This window comes from Synchiropus splendidus, chromosome 4 (genome assembly GCF_027744825.2).
Source record: "Synchiropus splendidus isolate RoL2022-P1 chromosome 4, RoL_Sspl_1.0, whole genome shotgun sequence".
Lineage (NCBI taxonomy): Eukaryota > Metazoa > Chordata > Actinopteri > Syngnathiformes > Callionymidae > Synchiropus > Synchiropus splendidus.
The window spans coordinates 28413903-28436051 of NC_071337.1; the positions used below are offsets into that span (position 1 = coordinate 28413903).

General features: G+C 41.3%; 1 protein-coding gene and 1 long non-coding RNA gene across 9 annotated transcripts in view; one reads left to right on the forward strand and one right to left on the reverse strand.

Moving 5' to 3' along the window:
• LOC128756748 (myocyte-specific enhancer factor 2D homolog) overlaps positions 1-13570 on the reverse strand; it is a 25884-nt gene extending 12314 nt beyond the window's left edge. For 5 of the 7 annotated variants that reach the window (XM_053861355.1, XM_053861351.1, XM_053861354.1 and 2 more), the window contains exons 1-6: positions 13352-13570; positions 6288-6659; positions 3331-3534; positions 2375-2512; positions 1946-2162; positions 1314-1370 (exon numbers count right to left, since the gene is read on the reverse strand). In XM_053861355.1, coding sequence (XP_053717330.1) covers positions 1314-1370; positions 1946-2162; positions 2375-2512; positions 3331-3534; positions 6288-6341 — 670 coding nt within the window. In that variant the 5' untranslated portion in view covers positions 6342-6659; positions 13352-13570. Of the gene's footprint in view, positions 1-1313; positions 1371-1945; positions 2163-2374; positions 2513-3330; positions 3535-6287; positions 6660-8791; positions 8879-13351 lie in introns of those variants that run through there. The other 2 variants (XM_053861353.1, XM_053861350.1) reach the window with 2 other exon arrangements.
• LOC128756751 (uncharacterized) lies at positions 11818-18680 on the forward strand. Of its 2 annotated transcripts, none has more exons than XR_008414304.1 (3): positions 11818-11929; positions 16205-18332; positions 18391-18680. It is a non-coding gene; the product is annotated as an uncharacterized LOC128756751 (long non-coding RNA). The 2 variants fall into 2 exon arrangements; XR_008414305.1 differs by lacking the exon at positions 11818-11929 and adding an exon at positions 12756-12976.
• Positions 18681-22149: the final 3469 nt, after the last annotated feature.

A 22149-nucleotide genomic window follows, 5' to 3' on the forward strand; every position in this document is an offset into this window, starting at 1 on the left:
TTCCAACATTATATTCAAAATCAGAACTGTTTATGGACAAATTGCATTAACAAATTGCTTCGTGAAAACCTTTAACCTGCATCTTCTTCAGCATCACTGCAGAAGTGGTACCATCTTGATTGCAGTACCGCCATCATTAAATCGGTACGTGTGAATGAAGCGACACAAAGTGCCCGAGTGAATTGTATTTGAATGAACGTACAGTGAGACAATCTCGCTGACGTGCACTGACATACTACTCATCTCCTGTCACTGACGGCTTAAGGCGCACACTTTCAGAGCATGAGCGACATGACCAACTTGCAAAAAGTACATTTTTTATTTGCCACGAAGCCGCCACCTTTCAAACCATGTCTTCCCACCACTCTGTGCTGAACCCAACTTTTTTATGAACCCAAACTTACTACGCAGCATAAGAACAGTTGCGGAATACAACAAATCGATGACCAATTTTGATACTTTCAATAATTGATTTTTATTGTTTCATGGTTGCGGCCCTAATTTTTGGAACTAAATCACTCCTAAATGGATGAAGGTTCTTTCACACTTCACCACTTGTGAAGATGATCTTTCATCTTGGAGACACCGTGGATAACTCTTAAACTATGGTAATCCATGGTTTTACCACCTTCCCTTTACAGGGAAGGTTCATGTTCCATACTTTCATTTATAGATAATGGCTTTCACTGTGGGTCATTAGAGTTCCAAAGCCAGGGACATGCCTTTAACAGCTTCTCCGACAGGTAGATATGAAATTGCTTTCCAGTTTCTTCCTGAATTTCGGTGTATCTCAGCATTATGTCCAGCTTTTGAGGATTTTTTGTTGACTTCCTGTTGTCAGGCAGGTGCTATTTTAGTGATTCCTTAATCGGGTGTGACAATAACCAGGCCCAGGTGTGGCTCGAGGAATGTAATTCAGGTGTGATAAACCACTGTTAAACTGGGCTTTAAAAGGGAGGACAGTTTTTCACAAAGGGGCATGTGTGGCTTTAGTTTTTCCCTTAATAATAAAAACCTTCAACGTAAAACTGCATTTTGTGTTCAGTCAAAGGTAAATTTGACTGATGATCTGCAAGAATGAAGTGTGACAAACATGCAAAAACATGAAACCAGAAAGGGGCGTGTGCTCAAGAGGGAAGTGTAAAGTGTTTTAAAACACTTGTATATTAATGTTGCTGCACAAAATGTGGCAGGAAAGGTATGTGCCCTTTGATTTGTCCTTTGTGAAATAGTCACTTACATTTTAGGCAGAGGGTTGCAGCCTTAGTTTCCACACCAGCTAGGTCAAGTTTATCAAACAAAGGAATACTCACGGACTGGACTGGGGCATCCTCCGTTCGAATTATTCAGGTCACCACCGAGAAGAGCACCTGGAAGAAAATTTGGATATTTGATTGAATGTCAACAGAGAGAGATGTTCTAGAAATGGAAGATACAATGAAGAATCTTTGGCTGGAAACAAACAAAACTGTGGTTTCATGTGTGTTCTGTGCATTTTAGCCACATCCTCCTTCATATCATAAACAATGATCACAGCAATTTAAAACTGGGCAGAGAGGAAGTAACAAACAGAGACAAAACATCTGACACCATCTAACACCCACCAAAAAGGCTTGGTCATTCAGTGACCAGTGAATGTGCGTATTAGATAAGATTAAAAGCCCTTTATTTGTCCCACACTGGGGAAATCAGAAACACATGCTTCAGAATTTCATCCAAAAATCTGGCTTATATGGTTCATCCTGGTCATTTCCCATAAATATTAGTTAACAGTGAGTATCACATTTTTGTCATCATTATCAATCTTCCAAAATATTAAATAATAAAAATCTAACTTTTCTTGCCTCCGCTTTCCTCAATGAAAGGAAACAAAGGCAGTTGATACCATGAATGTTTGAAATGATGTCATACATCCCATAAAAACATCAGGCTGTGTTTGGCTCACCTGCACTGGCTGGTCGCTGTGGCAACCCGGGAGACACTGTATTTCTCTGGAGAGCTGGTTGCTGTGGCGACAGGAGGTGGGTGTCTGTGAGCGATGAGGATGTGACGTAGGAGGTAGTTACCATTGCGTTGCCAGGGTTACTGAATTGCAGTGTGCTTGGATTGGATGCCTGGACAGTGACAGGCATGGAGAAGGTCTGAGGCGGAGCTGCTGTCTGCTGCAAAACAGGAAGTGGAAATTCAATTACCTGCTAATACATAAGTCTGCTTTGCTTTAAGAATTTAAAGATAAACAGACTTGTTTCTCTCCTGCCACCATCTAACTACCAGAACATCACACAAATGTTTCATCGGCCAAACAGCTAAGTCTGTTGAAAAATGAAAAAAGAACGCATAAACAGCGGAAAAAAAAAGACACCATTTGACTTACTCCATATCGTTTGAACAGCACGTCCAGGTCCTCTGTGGTCTTGCGGTACTTGTCATCATTAAGAGGACTTTGATCAATGGAGTCTTCACCGTCCGGCTCTGGACTGTCACAACCATTGAAGCCTTTCTTTCTCAAAGTCTGTGTTTGGATGAGAGGAAGTCAACAACAGCAGCAAAAGTGACAAAATCAAAGAATTTACATTTCTAATAAATGTGATCCAAGTACAGAACAACAAATACAGATCTGATGCTTGTTGAACATGCTGTGGTTGTGGATGCTGTGTTGTTATAGGGACAAGACCAGAAATGAGTGCAGGGACAAAGTAAGTGAGGACAGATGGTTCAGACAGGTGGTGAGGAGAGCCACTGTTGGACCAAGAACGTGATAGATGGAAGAAGAGGAAGGCAACCAATGAGCATCATGGATAACAAGAGGATGATCAAGACTGGCAAGGGTGGAGGTTTGTAGCAGCAATTCTTGGTTGGAGATGCCAAAGAAAGCGAGCAGCTCCACCATGTATGGATAGTTGTGGGCATTAATACAGAAATTTAAATGATGACTACAAGCAGCATTATTGTTGTCTGAAACATCACATGGACCAAAGGTGGCTGTGTAGCCAAAAAAGTAGCTGGGTGGGCAGCTTTCGACACAGGTTCTCCCTGAATCTCTCACACTGCCTGATGACTGTTGTTGATGTACTGTAATTCATAGTGGTCTGCTCCGACTTCCGAGTAAACCTCAGCATTATTAGGACATTTCATAAACATTTCCTCTTTGGGCTTCTCCTTTCTCCCTGTACCACCCGCCTCCAAAATGAATCTTATCATGATCATGTCATTTCAGTTCAATGTTCTTTGTACAGAGTTAACAATGTTGTTCATTTGCTTTCATTCAATGATCACATGCCTTCAGTCATAACCCAAACAATAACCACAGTTGAGTTGAGATTCATTTACCTCAATGATATCAGCGTTAGTCCGACTCTCATGAGGCTCGTTGTACTCTGTGTATTTGAGCAGCACCTTATCCATGTCAGTGCTGGCATACTGGAACAGCTTGTTGGCGTGGTTGAAGATAATAAGAGCGATCTCGCAGTCACATAACACACTCAGCTCGTAGGCTTTCTTCATTAAGCCGAACTTTCGCTTTGTGAATGTCACCTGGGGAGAGACAGAGTTGAAGGTAATTTGAAGTGAGAGATGGTACGTAAAGAACTCTGGCAATCAGAGAAGCTGATGCTCATTGCTGCACTTTCTTCTCTGCTGTGATGAAGCCTCCACTGAATTTGTTTAGCTGGAAAACAACCAGACACTTTGATCCCCAGACCTGTCGCACCACCTATTCAACACATCTCTCCCATTAAGTGGGTGGCAGTCAGATGCTGCACTGTGGTGGATGTAGGAGTTAACCTGAGAAGACATTTCTTAAAAAAATAAAAATGTCGGAATTTCATTGTTACTTGTCCACTCACTGGACAGTAACTTAACCCAGGAAGGAGTCTGAATCACTAGACGTGAGGCACAAATTAAATCTGAAATCTTTTTTTAGAGCTGTGAGACTCATGGATTCATCCAACTACTCTGTGGGTAGATTCCGTTTTGGAAGAGCAATGAACGCATTTAAGGGAGAGGAGAAGATCATTTGTCATCATGTTAAGAAAGGCAGGCACAAAAAAGAGAGAGAGAAAGACTATCTTCCAACAATTCTCTCTCTCTCAAACCTGCTAACATGAACTACACAACACACTATACAGCAGTATTTCCTCCTCATATTGATTACTGTCAGACTGAGCTCACTGAGGCATTTTGTAGTGCAACCAGAATGGCACTCAGAGAGCGCTGACCTCTGCCAAGCTGCTCATTTCCACTCACATTGATTGTTTCACCCGGTTTTGTAGACTTTCATTGATTTAGCTAAATAATTCAAATCAGAAATATCATTGACTACAATGAGCTCAATCCGACAGCAGGTGGTACTCACATCACGATGATTCTACAACACACAAATGCGGGATAAAAAGAAGTTGTGCAGCAGCTAAGTGAAGTGAATGGTATTAAAAAAATCAAGGTGCAACTTCAGGACACCAACAAAATGTCCTTCACTATATGATAGCCCAGTATGATTTGCTTTTGAGTTACTCTGTTTAGAAACAAGGATGATCTCCTTGCACATGCTACGCCAATCAGTAATAACTCATGTACTGCTCCATTGTAGACCTACACCATGAAAGTCTACAACCAAGAACTTCCTTTCAGCGGTGGGATTAAACCGTTGTCACAGGTCTGCACTGTGGTCTCCCCCTACCTGGGAACCACAATTCAACAAGATGCTGTGATATGAACTTAAATTATTCAAGCTTCACCACCTCGTCGCCATGGTTATGTTCTTCTGCTCATGACAGTCATAGGTAAGAACTAGAACAAACCAGCAGATTAAGAGCTTTGCCATCTGGTGTAGCTTACTCAAGGTGTTAAGCTAGGTTAACGCCACTCCTGTGCCTCAAGAGTTTACAATCCACCTGACATAATGTTGTCTTGTCACTCAAAAACTGCGACAGAGGATGAAGTCAGCGCTTCTAAACAGCAACAATGTCAATACTTTGTATTTCACTAGATAACATGTTTGCTCGAGACAAAATTAACATTTGCTAGTTGCCAGGGTTTATCAATGACATTGTTAATAAGAGCGCTAAGTGGATCTGTCTTTTTTCAAGACAAGTTACGCTTTATATCAGGAAAGTCATTCATCATTATTGTGAATTTCTGACACTGTAATAACAGTCCAATTAAAAAAAAGACAACTGGATTTTTCGTGTTTTGAACAAAGAACTAAATGGTATGAATAATTACAACTGTGATGATAAATCAAAACTTTCTAACATTCTAACTGTTAATAATCTATTCACATGTATTTGTTTTTAACAGTAATAATCAGTAATTAAGGTGTTGTTTAGAGCAACCTTTCAGTGACCATTCCAGGACAATTCCAGGCTAAACAAGATGCTGATCAGTACTTTAACATTTTTAATTACAGGCCAATGAGGTGCAAATACACATATGAAGTTGTTTATTTATGGTAATATTCTAAACTGTAACTCAAACTTTGACCCCAGGCTTCCTTTTTTCAGTTTTCTTGCCAATTGATAAGAGCAATGTCCAGGGGTCCTAGTCAGTATAGAACAGTCACAGCATGTTTTTGAGTGAGACACACGTTAAAAACATGAAGCTACACTCACCAACTACGCCTTCAGCTAAATTCTGTCCTATATAACTGCTATTCAATGTAATAAATGTTTTTTTAAACCCTGTGCTACCTTTGTCTGGCTTAAACTAATAAGTGTAGCTACATTCCATACATCATTGATGGGCTGGTTTTCTGCTTTCAGAAACCTTTTGAATCATTTTGCACCGACCGTACAGGAGTTATCGTTTGGCCAGTCCTAGTGCAGGAGCGCTAGGGACAACTGTAATGAGCGTTACTGTGCTTTAAGCCCCTTCCAGTGTTAGCGTCTGTGACAGTCATCAGGAACGCTTCAATTGATCCCACTCAAAGTTTTATCCCGAGCGCTGATGATCTATTGCTTGAAGACGTGAGGCATATCAACCATCACATTTTTTCACATGTTTTCAGTTGTCTTTTTCCTTTTACTGTCTTGAATCCATCACAACTGATTCTGTGAAGTAGGAAAACTTAGCAGGTAGTAACTTAAGTAGGTGATCATAATGTTATAGTCATTAGGAATTACACCAAAAAAACAAAGGCTTATCCAGTTTACGTCTCTTAAAAAGCCAGCGTTTGAAATGAACTGCAACTCTCGTAGTCTGTTGGTGGTGGTGAATTAGAAATAACAAGTCATGTCTTTAACTGACCAAGAAAAACATCTCCTACATGATGAGATCTTCTTGACACTCACCTGCTTGTTTCTTTCGTCGGTGATCCTTTGGATCTGAATCTTTTTCCTTCCCATGTTTTTCTGCAGTCACAGAATAGCGTCAGTAAAATGAAAAATGTGTCTCTCTGCGCGGTCCACAGCCTTTTTCTTCAATCCCAGAATTGCTCAGACACACTGATGCATCTGAGGACACTTGAGCACACACATTTCTCTGCCCAGGTGTGGTGAGACAACAAGGTCGACTCCTTCTCCGACAGGCAGAGACGGTGAAAAGTGGCTGGTGAAGTGTGCGATTAAAGACCCGCCGGATCCTCAGTTCATCGTTCGCTCAGCAGAGATGTAAGTGACAAACTTCCGTGCAGCTGCTGTGATGTGGAGGATGTCACTTCTCTCCTGCAGACACAGAAAGAGACAGAAAAGTCACTTAGATGTTCTTCATCATTGAACATAAGTTGTGACACAAAAATAGAACAGGGTGACTTGAAGAGACAAAGCAGGTAGATGACGGCTTATCTTGCCCATTTTTGTTGAGTTTCAAATGCCAGCATTTTCAGATGGAAGTTCTGTTCAGTGTTCTGTATTTTAAATTGGTCTGGTGAAGGCCAAGGAGAAATGTGGCCAAATGAGGTTTTAACGTATGTAATATGCCTTTCGTTTTTGGGGAACATTCATTGCATTTGTAAGCCTGTGGTTCATGAACTCTGCTTCCATGGCCTTGTAATTGTAAGTAGCAGAATCTGAAGATTTTCAGTTTTCAAAGTCGCCCATTTCAGATGCAAATTGTCCCCATCTACATCTGATCATGAATTTTGGATCATAAAATCACAGTTCCAAGGAGTGACCTGCGACAGAACAACCGGACAATCTCTGCTTCTTCACATTTGAGCAGCCACTACCAGGGGGTTGGTGTAGCTTGTCGCAGCTACATAGGGGCGGAGGTATCTTATTTTAAGTTAGAATTAAAGAATAATAGCGGTACATAATCTATTAACTGTTTAGGCTGAGAGGTGGGGACACCCTCTCAGTCCAGTCTCAGTCCATCTCAGGCAACTAGTCTCACACACACACACAGACTTGTTGGTCAAGAGTCATCAACCAATCCTAGTATATTTCGAGATGCCAGGCAGAAACAAACACATGTGGCAGGAAATGACCTGAGCTCTAGAGAGCATGGGTGATAGCCAGCTAACCACTACTCCACAGTACCAATCCCGTGACCAGTTTTTTAAGATCCTACAATTCCCTGCTCCTTCAGTGCAGGGTTAAAGGTCATGCGGTCAATAAGGACAAAACGAATCCCATGAGGGCAGGATAGAGCAAAAGGTAGTCTCAGGCTACGATTACATGGAGCTGGTGCCATTGAAAACGATTGAAGCAGAGCAAATTCACTCCTACGGAAACCGTGTTTACACAGTGCCGGCACCAGTGGTTGCTTCAGGCAGTATTTGGTGATACTGTTGCAATATGTACGCATGGTCACTCTGTGGCAGTATTTGGGACGGACTCACTAAATGCAACACACTGTGCAAGCGCCAAGTTATATTGAATCTATTGTTACATGCTGCATTCAGTGCACTTTCACTACACCTTTAACTATCCACGTCGCTGTGCATCATTACTCTTTGAGGTGGTAGTTGTTGTTCCAAACCGGTGTTCAGTCCGGACTGGAGCCTGTCTGTTTCAACTGAGTTTCCACTGAACGGTCGGAACCTGGAAGCAGCACAGAGGCAAAGTGGAATGGAACCGCCATAGAGTTGCTATGGACGCCAGAGTTGGAGGCAGCGCCATACTTTTCCACTTTGGAGGCCAGATTCAAATGCTGCCTGTTTCGGCCAGATGCCGGTGTTCGGCAAACGAGCACTGCATCTATCGCAAAAAGATGTCAGATTCAGTCAGAATAGGGGCGATGTTAACGGGCCTGCGAAGAGTCTGTTCTAAGATGAATCTGGTAAGTGGGCAGCCTCTGTCACCCTTTAATTGAATGCCCACTTGTTCAGAAGTGACACCTTATTGCAGCTGGAGATCCAAAGAAAATAAAAGTTCGATATCAGTGAAGACTGCAGAAGAAGAAGGCACCTCATCTAGCAACTGCTGGCAGTGTTGTTTTCAGGTTGAGATCAGTGCTAAAAACCCCAAAAGCCAAAATGTTCATATCAAATAGCAACAGAGCCATTATTTGTAATAGTTTTTGCAGTGTAAACATGATTCCTTCTCTTCCCACACACTCATTTATCCCTGTGGAGACAACACAGCCCGGCTTATCCATCTCTGTGGTAATTTCATCAAGCCTGATAAAACAAATAAAAATGCCAGAGGTATGCACATGGGGTCGTCTCTAACCACATTTCTTCGCAGCTCAGAGAGCAGCCATCTTGAGAATTTATCACAAGCATTATCTGAAATCTATTACAAAGATAACGCTCAATAAATAGCAGGAATGTGGCTGCCTATGTCGCAGAAAAGTCTTGAGGTTTTCAAATTAAAATGAAATAAACAAATATTTGGTGTAACGCCCTTCAACATACCACAGTCACCTGTTCTCCCTGGCGAAGGACGGAAACCACTCGACACTGTCCAGTGAAGCAGAGCAGCACATTCAGTCCTCACGACAGCTGACACACAAGAATTAAGCACTCATCAGAGAGCGATTGGGTTGCTCACAACTGATCGCTTTACATGTAAATATAGCTGAAATCAAAGACGTGAGGTTAAAATGATATGCCTGTGATTTACAATCACAGTGGCTCATGAAATACAAGTTCAGTGCAGAAAGGAGCAGATTTGACTGAAAAAAGACAAACGTCTCCAGTGATACTGACTTTCCTTCAGCAGACGAAGAGACGCAGATCTTTCTCAAATGTTTTTATCGTCCATCATCGGATGTCAGGCAGCAGAATGGTTGGTTTACGGGTGTGGAGCAGTGTTGGAGTGATTCCCAGCCAAGACTGAGCGAGAGGCGTCAACGCATGTCGCCAACGCATTATGACAACCATGACGATGGTGAAGGAAAGGTTGCACCGAGTCACGCTCCTAATGGAGGAATGTCAAGTCCAACTGCCAGTTGATGGCGCCAGCAGCGATAAGGAGCTAAGAGCTTTGCTACACACAAACATTACTCTACGACCGGGTGGGACACTGGTTCTGAAAGGAATGTCATTGGGTGATTTCCCACAGCACAAGTAATACAACACACAGCTGACACAGCCGAGGCACTACTGAACAAAGACAAGTACTTGTTCACCTGTTCTAGAAATCAATGAGGACAGATGTTAACAGACATTCATGGCAGCTCAGTGTGTTTGCTGAACTGGAAATCCAGATGATCTAAGTGTGCTTTTAGGTCAAGCAACCATTTTCTTCAGCTCTCCAGATTGGTCTCAGACTGATATCAGTTTGGCCTTCACATAACCATTAGTTAGTCCAGTCTAGGTTTGTCAGAGTCAACTCTCCTCAGAGCTCTGGTTGTGTCTTTGTATAAGATAAACATCGCAATATGCCCCTTTAGACAGTCGAGTAATTCATTATAAACCACATACATAAATAATTTAGCACTCAAGCTGGGGAGAAAGAAGCATCTATGATCCCAGTCACGCAAATTTCAAACCCATCGCCACATCAGCAATTCCAAAGTAGAGCAGCGATCAGGAAGAAAAATGAATCAAGATACAAAACAGTATTTGTTTTACAAGCCAATGGCAGTCATGGGAGTTTTAGCAGTGTAGCTAGCTAACTCAAAACTGCAGAGCAGCTCATTCACTGTTAAAAAAAATCAAATTTAGGGATACAATTCTTTGATAGGGAAAATATACCTGATATACCCAGTGTTTTCTTAATAAATGCAACACAGAGCAGCACTGGTGACATGAGATTAAGATGAAAGAAGAAACAATGAGTGGAGGTGTTGTTTTATAAGGAGCAGTGAGAGGGAACTGTTGATGCCAGGATAAGAAAAGATATTAAGGAAAAAGATTTGCAATAAATATTGACAACCCAGAGGAGAAACACTGGACAGTAGACTGTCTTTGAGATTTTATTTAGGCGGGGTGATTTATCAAACTCAATAATGGAGGAAAGTTTCTGGATGATGGAGACACCTATCCTCCTTGGCCACCAGAGTTCTGAATCTCTAAGGACGACAAAGACGGCCCTGTCCAAAATATACTATGTGAATTCTGGTGTTGAAGAAATTAGCACTTCTAGAATGTCTGATACTAAAAATGAGTACACGGTTTCAACTCATCAATGAAACAGTTTTATTGGCAACTTTCGAGTCTGGGTGTACATGTGAACTACAGAACTGCAGAAAAACATATTAACTACAACTTCTTGCTTTGAAACTGTCCCTAGCATTCAGCTTTCAGGTCCATTATGAAATGAATATTAAGAGAAATATCGATATCTAACTGGACATGTTTCTTTTGTGTTCTGTACCAATACACTCCAAACTCCACCAGAGGTGGTCTGCACTCAAGGGGGACATAAAAAAACATCAAGACTACCATGTAACGCAGAGAATATGTTGGGCCCCCTATTCATCAGCACTTTGTGAAAAGAAAAAAAATCTTGTACCTGGAGGAACGAAACATCTTGAGCGTATCCTATTATCTCATCCTTTTGTTCTTGTGTGATCAGCAGCAGGATTTATTGGTAATTTGAGCATAGCACCTAGTGTTATATTCAACCTTAGCAGAGACCAGGGCAACAGCTATATTAGCCAGAAGAAAGACCTTCTCATCATCTGTTCCATTATTTTTCATAAAGACTGATGAGTAAGGCTGAAACTCACCCTTGAGAAGTGTGAGAATCTGTCACAGTGATGCAGAGTTTGAACAGATACTAGTTTATTAGCAGATGATGATGATAGAACCAGTGAGGCCATCACCATCTAACTTCAGACGTTCTGAATTCCCTGTTACTATTAAGAATGATCTATGATTGGTCCTCCTTCCCTTGTCGGGATTAGTTGAAGGGATTGTCAGTCTGGAAAACCCACAGAAAGGTAGAGTTGTGTTGAGTGGAGTGCAGTGGAGTGGGAGATTACAACAATAGTAAATCAGAAAAAAAGGCACCAATTATACCGTGAAATAAAGTTCAGTGCTCTGGGCATGACTGACTTGTATATATATTGAAAGTCGACGTCAACATCAGTCGAAGGCAGTGTAGAAAAATATCTCATTACAGTTTAAAATTGGAAATGAATCATTGTCATGAGACAATGATGGACTCATTTTGCATTGTCTCTTAGACATTTTACACTGTTGGTGGACTACAGGGGCAAGAATATGCTCATGTAATCAACAAAATCCAAAAATTGCACACTTTAATAGACTATTCGGTTGAAGAAAGTCTCCAACATGGTTTTAAGTAGCCCTGGTGTATTAGCTTATTGCTATGTTTTTTAAAAGGAGTAATTACTGTAGCTACAATAACTACTGGCCAGATCACAGTACATGTTTGGCTCCCTAGATACATCACGGATTTTTCTTTTGCATCATAAAGTAGGGTGTATTCAAAGAGCTTGCGGAATTCAAAGATGATTTTTTTTTTTTGGCTTCAGAACATGCATTTTCACACCCAAAAAAATACTGAAGTTAATTTAATTCCGAGGACGAAGAAAACGCTCTCACTTCAGCACCTGAAGAAGAGCTGGCTTCTCTGCACAGGTATGTGTGTACTTGGAGTTGGCTGTCACTCACCTTACTTTCACCTTGTTTTCGGTCAGAGGGAACATTTACTGTGCATTAACAATGCAATGTTTGTGCTTGAACACCTTATAACAAATGCACATATTACACACTGTATATATTGAGTTAAATTAACAAACAATGGATGGTACACTTTCACTTTTCGTGAGAAAGTCTGAAACACAAGGTTGTGGTCACACGAAATGTAAATAATCAAGGGTCTACTGCAACAAGTTAAAGGACCTTGCTAATCTAATTTAAGACCAAAATATAGCTGACAGATTGCTTAAGAAAAGGACTTGAACCATGCATCACATAGAGAAGACTGCGAGGTGAATGACCCAAACACTTATTTTCCTAGAAACCTTTTCGTTGACAGGAAACACTTGCATTGCAGTGGCGATAAAATGGCATTGAGAAAGGTCACCATCTCTGATTTCTAGGGTGCAATTATCCATCAAGAAGTCAGTCCAATAATGGAGCCCCATGCAATCAGGCGAGAGGTGAAGAGATGGTTTGCAGAACGTGCCATCTTTGTTCCCGTTCACTGAGGCCATACTACCTGCAGATGATGGGATCTGCAGGGACGCTTCACATGGTGCATCACTCTGTGAAACTGGCCTACTTCTAACAGCTTTCAGATGGCACACCAACCAGGCACGGCTGCCCTTCTTCCCTCTGCACACGAGCACATGAACTCGTCCAGATCCATTACAGAGGACTGAATACAAGGCTGCTGATATGGATCCCTTTGAAGCCCAGATTCTTGATGAAATCATAACCAAGTTCTTAGTAGGTCACTTCACACTAGGAGCGACGCGACGCATCCGGAAAACAATTTGGCAATAAATGCCCAATAATAAATCTGCTCGTTCCCTAATTAAATACCGCGATGAAGCTGTGTCGGAGCTTGCGGGGATATCGACCCGTTATTGACATCGACATGAGAAATCTTGACCAAGTGTGAGCCGCATCCTATAAACACGATGACAGATGGGGCTGAGCAGGCCTGCTGACGCCAGACAGGTACCGTACTGGATCACATTTGACAGCCTCTCAGTGGAAACAGCAACTAAAGCGTGTGTCCAGATTTCAGCGAAGCGAATACCACACGGCGAGCGGACGTTCTTTACACAACTCACATCCAAAGCGTTTGACATTTTTCCTAGTTCCAGCCGAGCGACAGCCATTGCACTTCTCGATACCACTCGGTTTGTAGAGCAGCACGCACTACTTTCAATCACAATCCAGATATTTGAAAACAAACACAAGTCCTTGTTGAACTAGCATAAATCAGAATCACTCCGATGTTTCTCTTGTGTGTGTGTTTAAATAGCCAAACAAGCGGCTCCTGTGCAAAAAGGTAAAAGACGCAGGAAGGAAATGTATCACTCCACTTACCCAGAATTATTGCTGATAAACCCCCCCAGCAAGGTCTGCTGACGCCTTCTTCATATGAAAATCTGTCTTGAATACGAAATCTGTCTGGACTACGCCGAACAAAACTGACGGTACACGAGAATCCGCGGCATTTTATTCCATTTAATGCTAAAGTATCTACACTGTCCACCCTGGCGATACAGTGAACCCAGTGTATGAACGACGTCAGTGACATTAGCCAGAGACTGACACGCGGAACAGCCAATAGGAAAGAGGACTGCGTGCCTCTCTGCCAATCAAAGCAAAGAATGCCAGAGCAGGTTTGACCGCGAGAGAGGACATGACGGAGGTGACGGCCATGTTCTGCCTTCGTGCTTGTATCCCTCCGCCACAGTATTTACCTTTTGCATGATTTTGCATGTGGGGGAAATGTCACCGTAGACGGACTGTCCTCGCCGCTGACCATAATACAACACGCTGGGCATTTGCTTCCACATTTGCGGTCACTATGGAACAGTTACCTTCGTACCGGCCACTCTTCACCGTGACATACGAAGGCCAATGGAAAGTGTTGTCACAGATATTCTCGAAGGCCTCAGTACCATTCCGTCCTAACGCCTTCATATGTACCGCTCATGAAGGCTGTTCGTCAGGTAGTTGTGGGGTGGATCCCTGAATAGGCCCCTTGTCTCTCAATGCACACTTGTCATCGACAGTGAGAATAATGTCTCTTAGGATCTTACTTGCATTAGATTAGATCAACATGTTTCTAATGTCGATGTTCGATTCAAATGCAGCAATACTTTACAAACAGCTTGATGGACCCAGCTATGATATGTGTCTATTGAAATTCATCCATGAATGTTGGCCTTGACAGAACCACGTGAAGCCATAGTTTGGAGCTGAGAGGAAGATGATGGAGATGTTGTAAATAACACTGTGGTCGCTGGGTGGTCAAGATGCTTAATGAGAGGACGTCTGCCTGCAACAGAACTCACAACAATGGCCACTTCAGAGAACAGGAGAGACCTTGCAGCCAATTGTTTTGGTGAAACGTGTGTCACCCATCACTCTGTCATATGTAGGTTATGTAGCTTCGGATCCAGCGAGCTAGAGGAGCCAGTAATACTAAGTAAAACCATGCACCCATCTTGTCAAGTCCTTTTATGTGGCCCATAAGCACTTGAAATATATTCTCAAATTCTTTTATTTAAAGTAAAGCCCACCCATTTGAATGCTTCTCTTGCGACCTAAGAATATTGCAGCCCTACGAAGGTCTGTAATTGAATGTTAAGAATTATTCAATAATCCTTTTCTTCACACAAGCCACAAGCGTTGTTTTGTATTTTCAGTTGCTTTGCTTCAGTCGCTTTCCTGCACCCCGTCAGTAATATTAAGATATTTCACCTGCGTCACCATTACTATTGGCACTTTGGTATTTGCGAGGTAAACATCATATGATATGACTGGTAGGTAGACATTAGTGAACATCCCATAGCGCATCTGTAAATACCATGCCTTACTAATCGAGGAGTTGGAAGATTGCCACTGGGCCAAAGAGAAATATGAGTAACCCGGTCCAATTTCTGGTTCTTCTGGTGCCATGTTGCTTCAGTGTGAGGGAAATGAAGGGTTCTCATATTTTGAGGGAAATTGTAGGTGACCTGGCATAACCAAAGTAAAGAGCCTACTGATGTCGCATCATCTTCCTCCATCTCACCCTGTCCTCTGCTTCCTCTTCTCTCAAACCTACCAACCTCATGTCCATAAATCTCCTCTTTGGCCTTCCTCTCCACCTTCTGCCTGGCAGTTCCAACCTCAACATCTTCCTACCAATGTACTGGCTCTCTCTCCTGATGTGCAGTACTAAAACAAAAATGTTTCTGGCATGAAATGTGAGTGTGTCGTGTTGCTGTGGTGGAACTTAACATTCCGCCAAGGAATCACTCTTTTATTTAGTAGGCTTCAGGCCTCCTCCACACGAAAACGCATGCCTTCCAATATGATTTTTATCATTTCAAATCATTTTCAAAAAAAGAGCTCCCCACAGAATTACTGAAAGCCACTGAAAATGGATGTAGTACACAGGCAGGCCTGTATGCAGTGTTGTAGTGTGCTCACTAAAATGTAAGAGAAAAAAATACAGTGATAAACATGACTAACATGAACAGTGTGATGAAATTGAAACTCCAACTACATGTTGCAGTGGACCCTGGATGATCCTTTTTAATGTTACACTTGATGACAAATGGTCCAGAAAAATTTGACCAGGAATCGGGTTAGTTTGGGATTTAGTTTCAGAAAGTTGCAGTGGATGTAGTACTTCGGAATACAAGTTCTACCTTATGCCTTGAGCTGAGGACCACAGGGGCACCGCAGAAAATGACAGAGTTGAAGCACATGGCTTTGAAAAATGCCTCTTGAAGAGATGTGTTGGATGAGAATCAACATCACAGGATGGAAACATATGCACGATTCAAACCCACATGCGCATGGATGACTCATAAAGACAAGCAGCTCGACATTGGCATGAAAAAAAAATAGAGTGGAGATGAACTGTGATTCAGAAGATGAAAAATGCCGATAATGATTTTTGTAGATGAAGGAATGCTTCACCAAAGAGATGTGATGACCTTTGAGTTATAAAAGGGGTGAGAAGTCATTTGGATGTAGTCCAACGGTAACTCAGAGATCCACTCTTGACTTGAGGCGCTAGCTAAATATGGAGCGATCAACATACAAAATGAAATGAAAGATTTGGGCGTCCAAAAGAACAGAGTGGCAAATCATTATGTCATCTACGAGAGCGTGTTATTTGCAAGGTCATGATGTACTCATCCGGCAACCACCTTTTTTTTACTGGCTTCTTTGCAGTTCCCGAGAAACAATGGCATGGATGTGAACAGGGACAACCTTGACTGTATCGCTCTATAAGGAAGAAGCAAAAAGAAAAGCATTTTACTGGCCTTCACTATTAGATATGTGGACCATCTATCTCGGCTCTAAAGTCCCATGTCATGGGCGTCCCAGGTGAGCGTCGATGAAAGCTTTGTGTATTTTCTTCTACAAACATATTGATACATCTGATGCCAATGAATGATTTCCGAATAATGGACTTGTAGAGCGAGTGGGTTGGTGCTGAACACCTGAAGAATTACAACTGTTGAAAGCTTTGTGTTAAAAAGTCAAGAGGCTAGAGAGTATCGCCTGTGGCCAGTCTGCTTAAATCATGGACTGACAGGAATCTCTGCTGCCCAAGGAAATAAACCAGAAATTCCATCTGTGATTCATTTATTGAATCATTTACAGTCAAGAGCTTTCTCTGATGAATAGAAATTAAGTTGTAAAAAGTGCCTGAGTGCTCTTGTGTGTATGTATGTGGTGTATGTATAAAATCTCTTTACCAAGACTTGGCATGCACAATTTAGATGGTCAACTGAGTATTTGCATCAAAAAACACTTTGATTCCACGAGCAATGAAACCTCAGAAGTCATCTGGTCCCATCTGCATCTGGATATTCGGTGCACTCATGGTGGTAATGACAAAAACAAGCCAAGAGCTCTTCATGCAGGTCCACCACTCTCTGCTGCCCACTCACGATCCACTCTCACCCTGCATCAAAGTGTGAGCTCATTTCACTGAGCAGACGGAATCTGCATCCTGCCGTACAATGTGCTCATTGCTGTTCTTTCAGCGGTCAGCTGAGTTGTGAACAATTATCCGGTCCTCTAGAGAATCATTAAAGGCATCAGTGTCTTAGATGAATATGATTATCCTCCATCAAACCATGCCACTCAGTTCTCATTCAAGTGAATATCTAACTGTTAGTTGTTCTCCAGAAGCCTCCAGTAACACAGAGGTTGATGGAAAATCCATGTCTTTGACCTCAAGCCAGAAAAAAAGACTAACAAATTATTCTTAAGATTTGTCTTAAGTACTGTTAAATATGTTGTTTCTGCCAGTGTGGTCGCTGTTCTGCTTTTTTTATCAATTTAAAATTTGTTAGGTTTCTGTGACAGGCTGCTGATGAAATCGTGGACAGGCCAGAAAATAAATTTTACTTAAACATGACAGAGGACTGAATCACTGACATAAATCAAGTGTCTATGGCTCACCATCGCTTACACGGCGTGATGTGGAACAGTCTGTGTTGATGATCACGAGGTTGCTGCTGAGTAACTTGTATTTTACAGTGAGTGTGCGCAGTTTTTACTGGAACTTGTTTGACTCATTTAATTGTGTACTGTGTTTTTATATAGACGCGCGACTGACAGATTTCAGTAAGGTCAGACTGGTAGCAGTGCTGTTTTCAGTGGTGCTAATGTGCTCAGTTCAGCATCAAGCGAAGTCAGGGATTCCTTCAACACAGCTTTAATCTGGACTTTCATTGGAGCGCTAACCATCAAGGAGGCTCAAAGCATGAACAAGGCGTCTAAATTTAAGTCTGGTGATTTTCTACTTGGAGAAGAGATCATTGTGGTTGTTTCCCGATGAACAAGATCTTGGATGCAAACAGAGTTTTTGCAGTTGGCTGTGCCTTTAGACAAGGACCTCAGTCTTCTGAGGAGACGTCCTAGACTGGTAGAAGGCCCCAGGACATGCAGCGCAGCAGAGATGTGTGAACTCCTTGGAGCCAGAGGAGGCGTGTTTGAAGAGTGAGGTCTGGACCTTGTGACTTAAAGATGAACGGATGTTTGAGGATGTTGAAATAAACCATCCTCTCTTTTAAACAACTATTTCAGTTTTCATGTGGAGTAGTGTCATCACACTAATCTGTTCTCCCTAAATTCACATTTTAACGATTTTTTTAACCACTAAATACATGTCTTGTCCTGTTTATCAACAACTGGCATACGTCTTTGAAAGTCAACCCAGAAGGTTAAAGGGGGAAACGATATGAGGATGATGAGACTGACTGCAAAGATCCCTCAGCTCTTGTGTGGCTTCAGAATGTCGTCACATGAAGAGCTCCTGCGGGGATATACGACGCGCTGGTGGAAGGTATCTATAGCGTCATGGCGAAACTGTGCTCCATCTGTTCATATTTATCTCATTACAGTTGTGTGCAACGAGCCTAACCACTAGGGGCAGCATGTGACTACGCGTGTTCGCCAGAACATCAGCTGCAACACTTATCAATAACCAGGTGGTGGCACTAGAAGACAAGTGAAGCAAAACCCAAACGCGGACTGATTCACGTATTCACGTTTGAGCGATAATGTTCGATTATAGTCAATGTTTTTTATTCTAAACTCATGTAGCAATATTGCGTGGAGTGCCTATTTTTTTTTTTTTATTTGTTCACAAAAAAGAAGGTCCATTCAAATGAAATTAAAGCTATAAAATCGCCCACGGAAGCAATTGATTTTGTGAACACGCTGTTCAAATAAACATTTGACGGGTCTTATAGTCTTAAGTCTTAAAGTCTTCTGCTTGAGCCGCAGTGGGGTTTTTTTTGCAAGTTATTTGCATTGCCCTCGTGTTTACGACCAACTTGTAATTTCAGTAGAAATATGCCAATGTTAAAGGCGTTTAATTGAGCAGATATGTGACACAAACCTTAGTCATTTTTGTGTTGAAGAAGCTCCTCACTTCTTGTTGCCATCAAGCCAAGCGACCTTTCTGTCTTTATTGTAATCGAACGCAGCCTCGCAGACGACATCCTCCCGCCGTAGTCATCCGGTCCCAAAACACATCACATGTACCCGGGTTTGTGTCAAGATTTCATACGTAAAACTGCGGGTTTTTTTTAAGAAGAGAAGAAGAAGGAGACGAGGGGAGACAAAAAAACCCCCAACCAAATCCGGCTTCACCCCATTAAATACAAATCAAAGCTCATTATGACGTTAAGAATTCACGAGACCCTAAAATCTTATTATACTCATTTAGAACGTCTGAAGATTTTTTGTTCAACACTCATGCTGTCAAACGAGGTTCCGGAATATTAATCCAGAAGAATGAACGAAATGAACGCATACCGTGTCATTTCGTTTGTATTTAAACAGGGCATTCTAAAAGTAAGGGATAGAGTTAACATTAATGCATTTATAAAATGTGAATCAAAAATGAAATTTGAATTTACAGCTCCACAATGTCTATGGCCCAAGAAGACAGACAGATATTTGAAGATAATTCCCTATATATATATATATATATATATATATATATATATATATATATATATATATATATATATATATATATATATATATATATATATATATATATATATATATATATATATCCAGTGAATAAATGCATTTATCAAATAATTTTTATCGTCAATTTACTTAAAGATAACAAACTGCGCGCTTAAACATGATCATGAAGATATATCGATCATTAAACATGACACCTAATGTCACTGAAAAAATGGCACTTCAGAATTGGCTTGATGATTTTATTTGAGAGCCCATCACCCATCATACACCGTAGAAATGCTGACTCCCTACTAGCCAGCTATGACCCTTCAGGTGGGTTTCCCCTGACTTCAATCTTAGAGCAATAGAACATTCTCCATTAGGGTACCATGACACTGGAACAGCCCATCTCAAGAGATACAAAACACCACAAGCATCTCCTAATTTGAAAGCTCTCTGCTCTCGTCTTGTTATTTACTCCTGCTCTCACCAGCATATTATTCTGTTTATGCACACACGTGTATAGATGTGTGTTATCTGCATGTGCATTGTGTAATTGTGATAATTTGCTGTTTTTGTACATCCTGCATGCTGGAACCACCGCTCTGAAAGGTGCTATTCAAATACAGTATAAGAACCTAAACAAAATGTAATTAAATTTGCACACTCTTGAATATATTTAAATATGTTCTTTGTAAAACATCCATTACCAAACAAAACCAATGACCCAATAACTAAAAGAGAGACACACAGTAATAACTATAGATGTTCTGAAATCATCCAAAGAAAACCCAAGAACGGTCAGGAATAAAACCAAGTTAAGCTATGTTTATATACATATGTGAATTTAAAAAAAGCTCTTTAAGATGACTCTCACTAGAATCATCATGCCACCTGAAAATCTATGAACAGGATGATGACTACTGACTTTATCTTTCAAACAGATTCTTCTGAACTTCAGCAAAGATCATGGAAATAATGATTTCTGAATTGTCTTTGTTTCATCCAAGTGATGGCAAATAGTTGGTGTAAAAAGACAGTGTGCATCACTCGTCTCAGACTTCTTAGCTGTATCCTCCTGAACAGGGCACTAACTCAGTTAAGGACGTTAACAGATGAGAGGCAGCCATTGTTTGGTTTGAACGATGTGACCTATGTCCGTCTTAAACTTTCCTGTGTCAGTGGGTACACCAATATTCCCCTTTAAATCTCCTTTGCTATTCTTTCTATCGCTGCCTAGTGCCCCATCCTTGCACGACCTGGCAGCCCTTAGCCCCCACATTCAAGTTTGGATGCTGTGATTTGAAAAGAGGCTTAATGAGATTTGCTGAAGTATAATAATGAAGCTTGGGGGTAGAAGATGAAGGAATGTGACCCAAAGTTGTCTCTCAGTTTGAGGGCAGCACATTTAATCTTTACTAAAATGTGTCACAACCCCCAAAACAGACAAACAACGTACTCAACGGAGCCCCATCTGTGTGCGTGTCGTGAGTAACGTCAGGGTCCTCCGAGTGCAGAAAAATGTCAAACTCAACTCATGAAAAACATTTATTGGGCATGTTAAATCAGGAACTCGAATTTGCTTCAAACCCTTTCATCTTGACTGTTGTTGTTCCCAGATCAAATCAGAGGGAGAAAACAGTGATCTGTTAAGCCTAAACAATGGCATCAGCAGACGGACAAGCCTTAAAGACCAGTGGAAGTGAGACCGTTCATCTAAACCCAAAAGCAGTTTGAGGAGCAATAGCAGCAGAAGACACCAGTTTAGCAGGACACAACATACTTAACTGCAGATCAGTTTATCTTGAGCGTGTGAAGTTGTATGTCAGACCATGAGGCAGAAACACAGACAGACTGACAGACAGTTCAGAGTCAGCATCTATACTTGCCACAGTCACAGTCATTTCTCCCAGATGTTGTTGGTATGACATTGGAAAAACATCCAAAAACAGGTGCATGACTTCCTCCACTGTCTGTCAGACTACTATATGACCCAAATGAGTCTAATAACTATCACAATGCAGTTACTTGTTACACTGTACATACAGCATACTTCATGAATGGTGAATTATGATAGTCTCCTACAAATATTGCTGCAATATTCACAGAATCGATACTCTGCCATTGTAATTTGAAATGTAATTAAAATTTTGCAGCTACATTATACTTTATTTGTTGCTTGAATTAACCACAAGGGTCTTGGATTGGAAGGGATGAGAAGATATTTCTCCCCTGGCCAGCACCTCATCTCCTGTGCTGGCCATCATGTTTTTTTTGTTTGTTTTGTTTTTGCACTTATCACATCTGACCAATGTTGGCAGCTGTGGGTATATAAAATATGCATTTCCTTTCACTGGACAAAGTGTGAAAGGCTGAAGATTACATGCTTTGCAGTGGCTCTTTCCAAGTCTCAGATTGATGCCTGAGCTGCAGATTTGTCTTTGAATGGGTATCAGCAATCATCTTCTGTTGCTGATTTTTGGTACATTTTTTATTATTTTTATTTATTTATTTTACCTCATATGTTTCGCCATTACAGGGTAGCAGCAGTGCTTCAACAAAGAATAATTATACACCAACACGCTCAATAAAAGATCATACAAAATCTCTGAAAAGTAATTAATAATAGTATAAGAGTAATAATAATACAAAAAAAATAGAGAGGGAGAGAATTATTT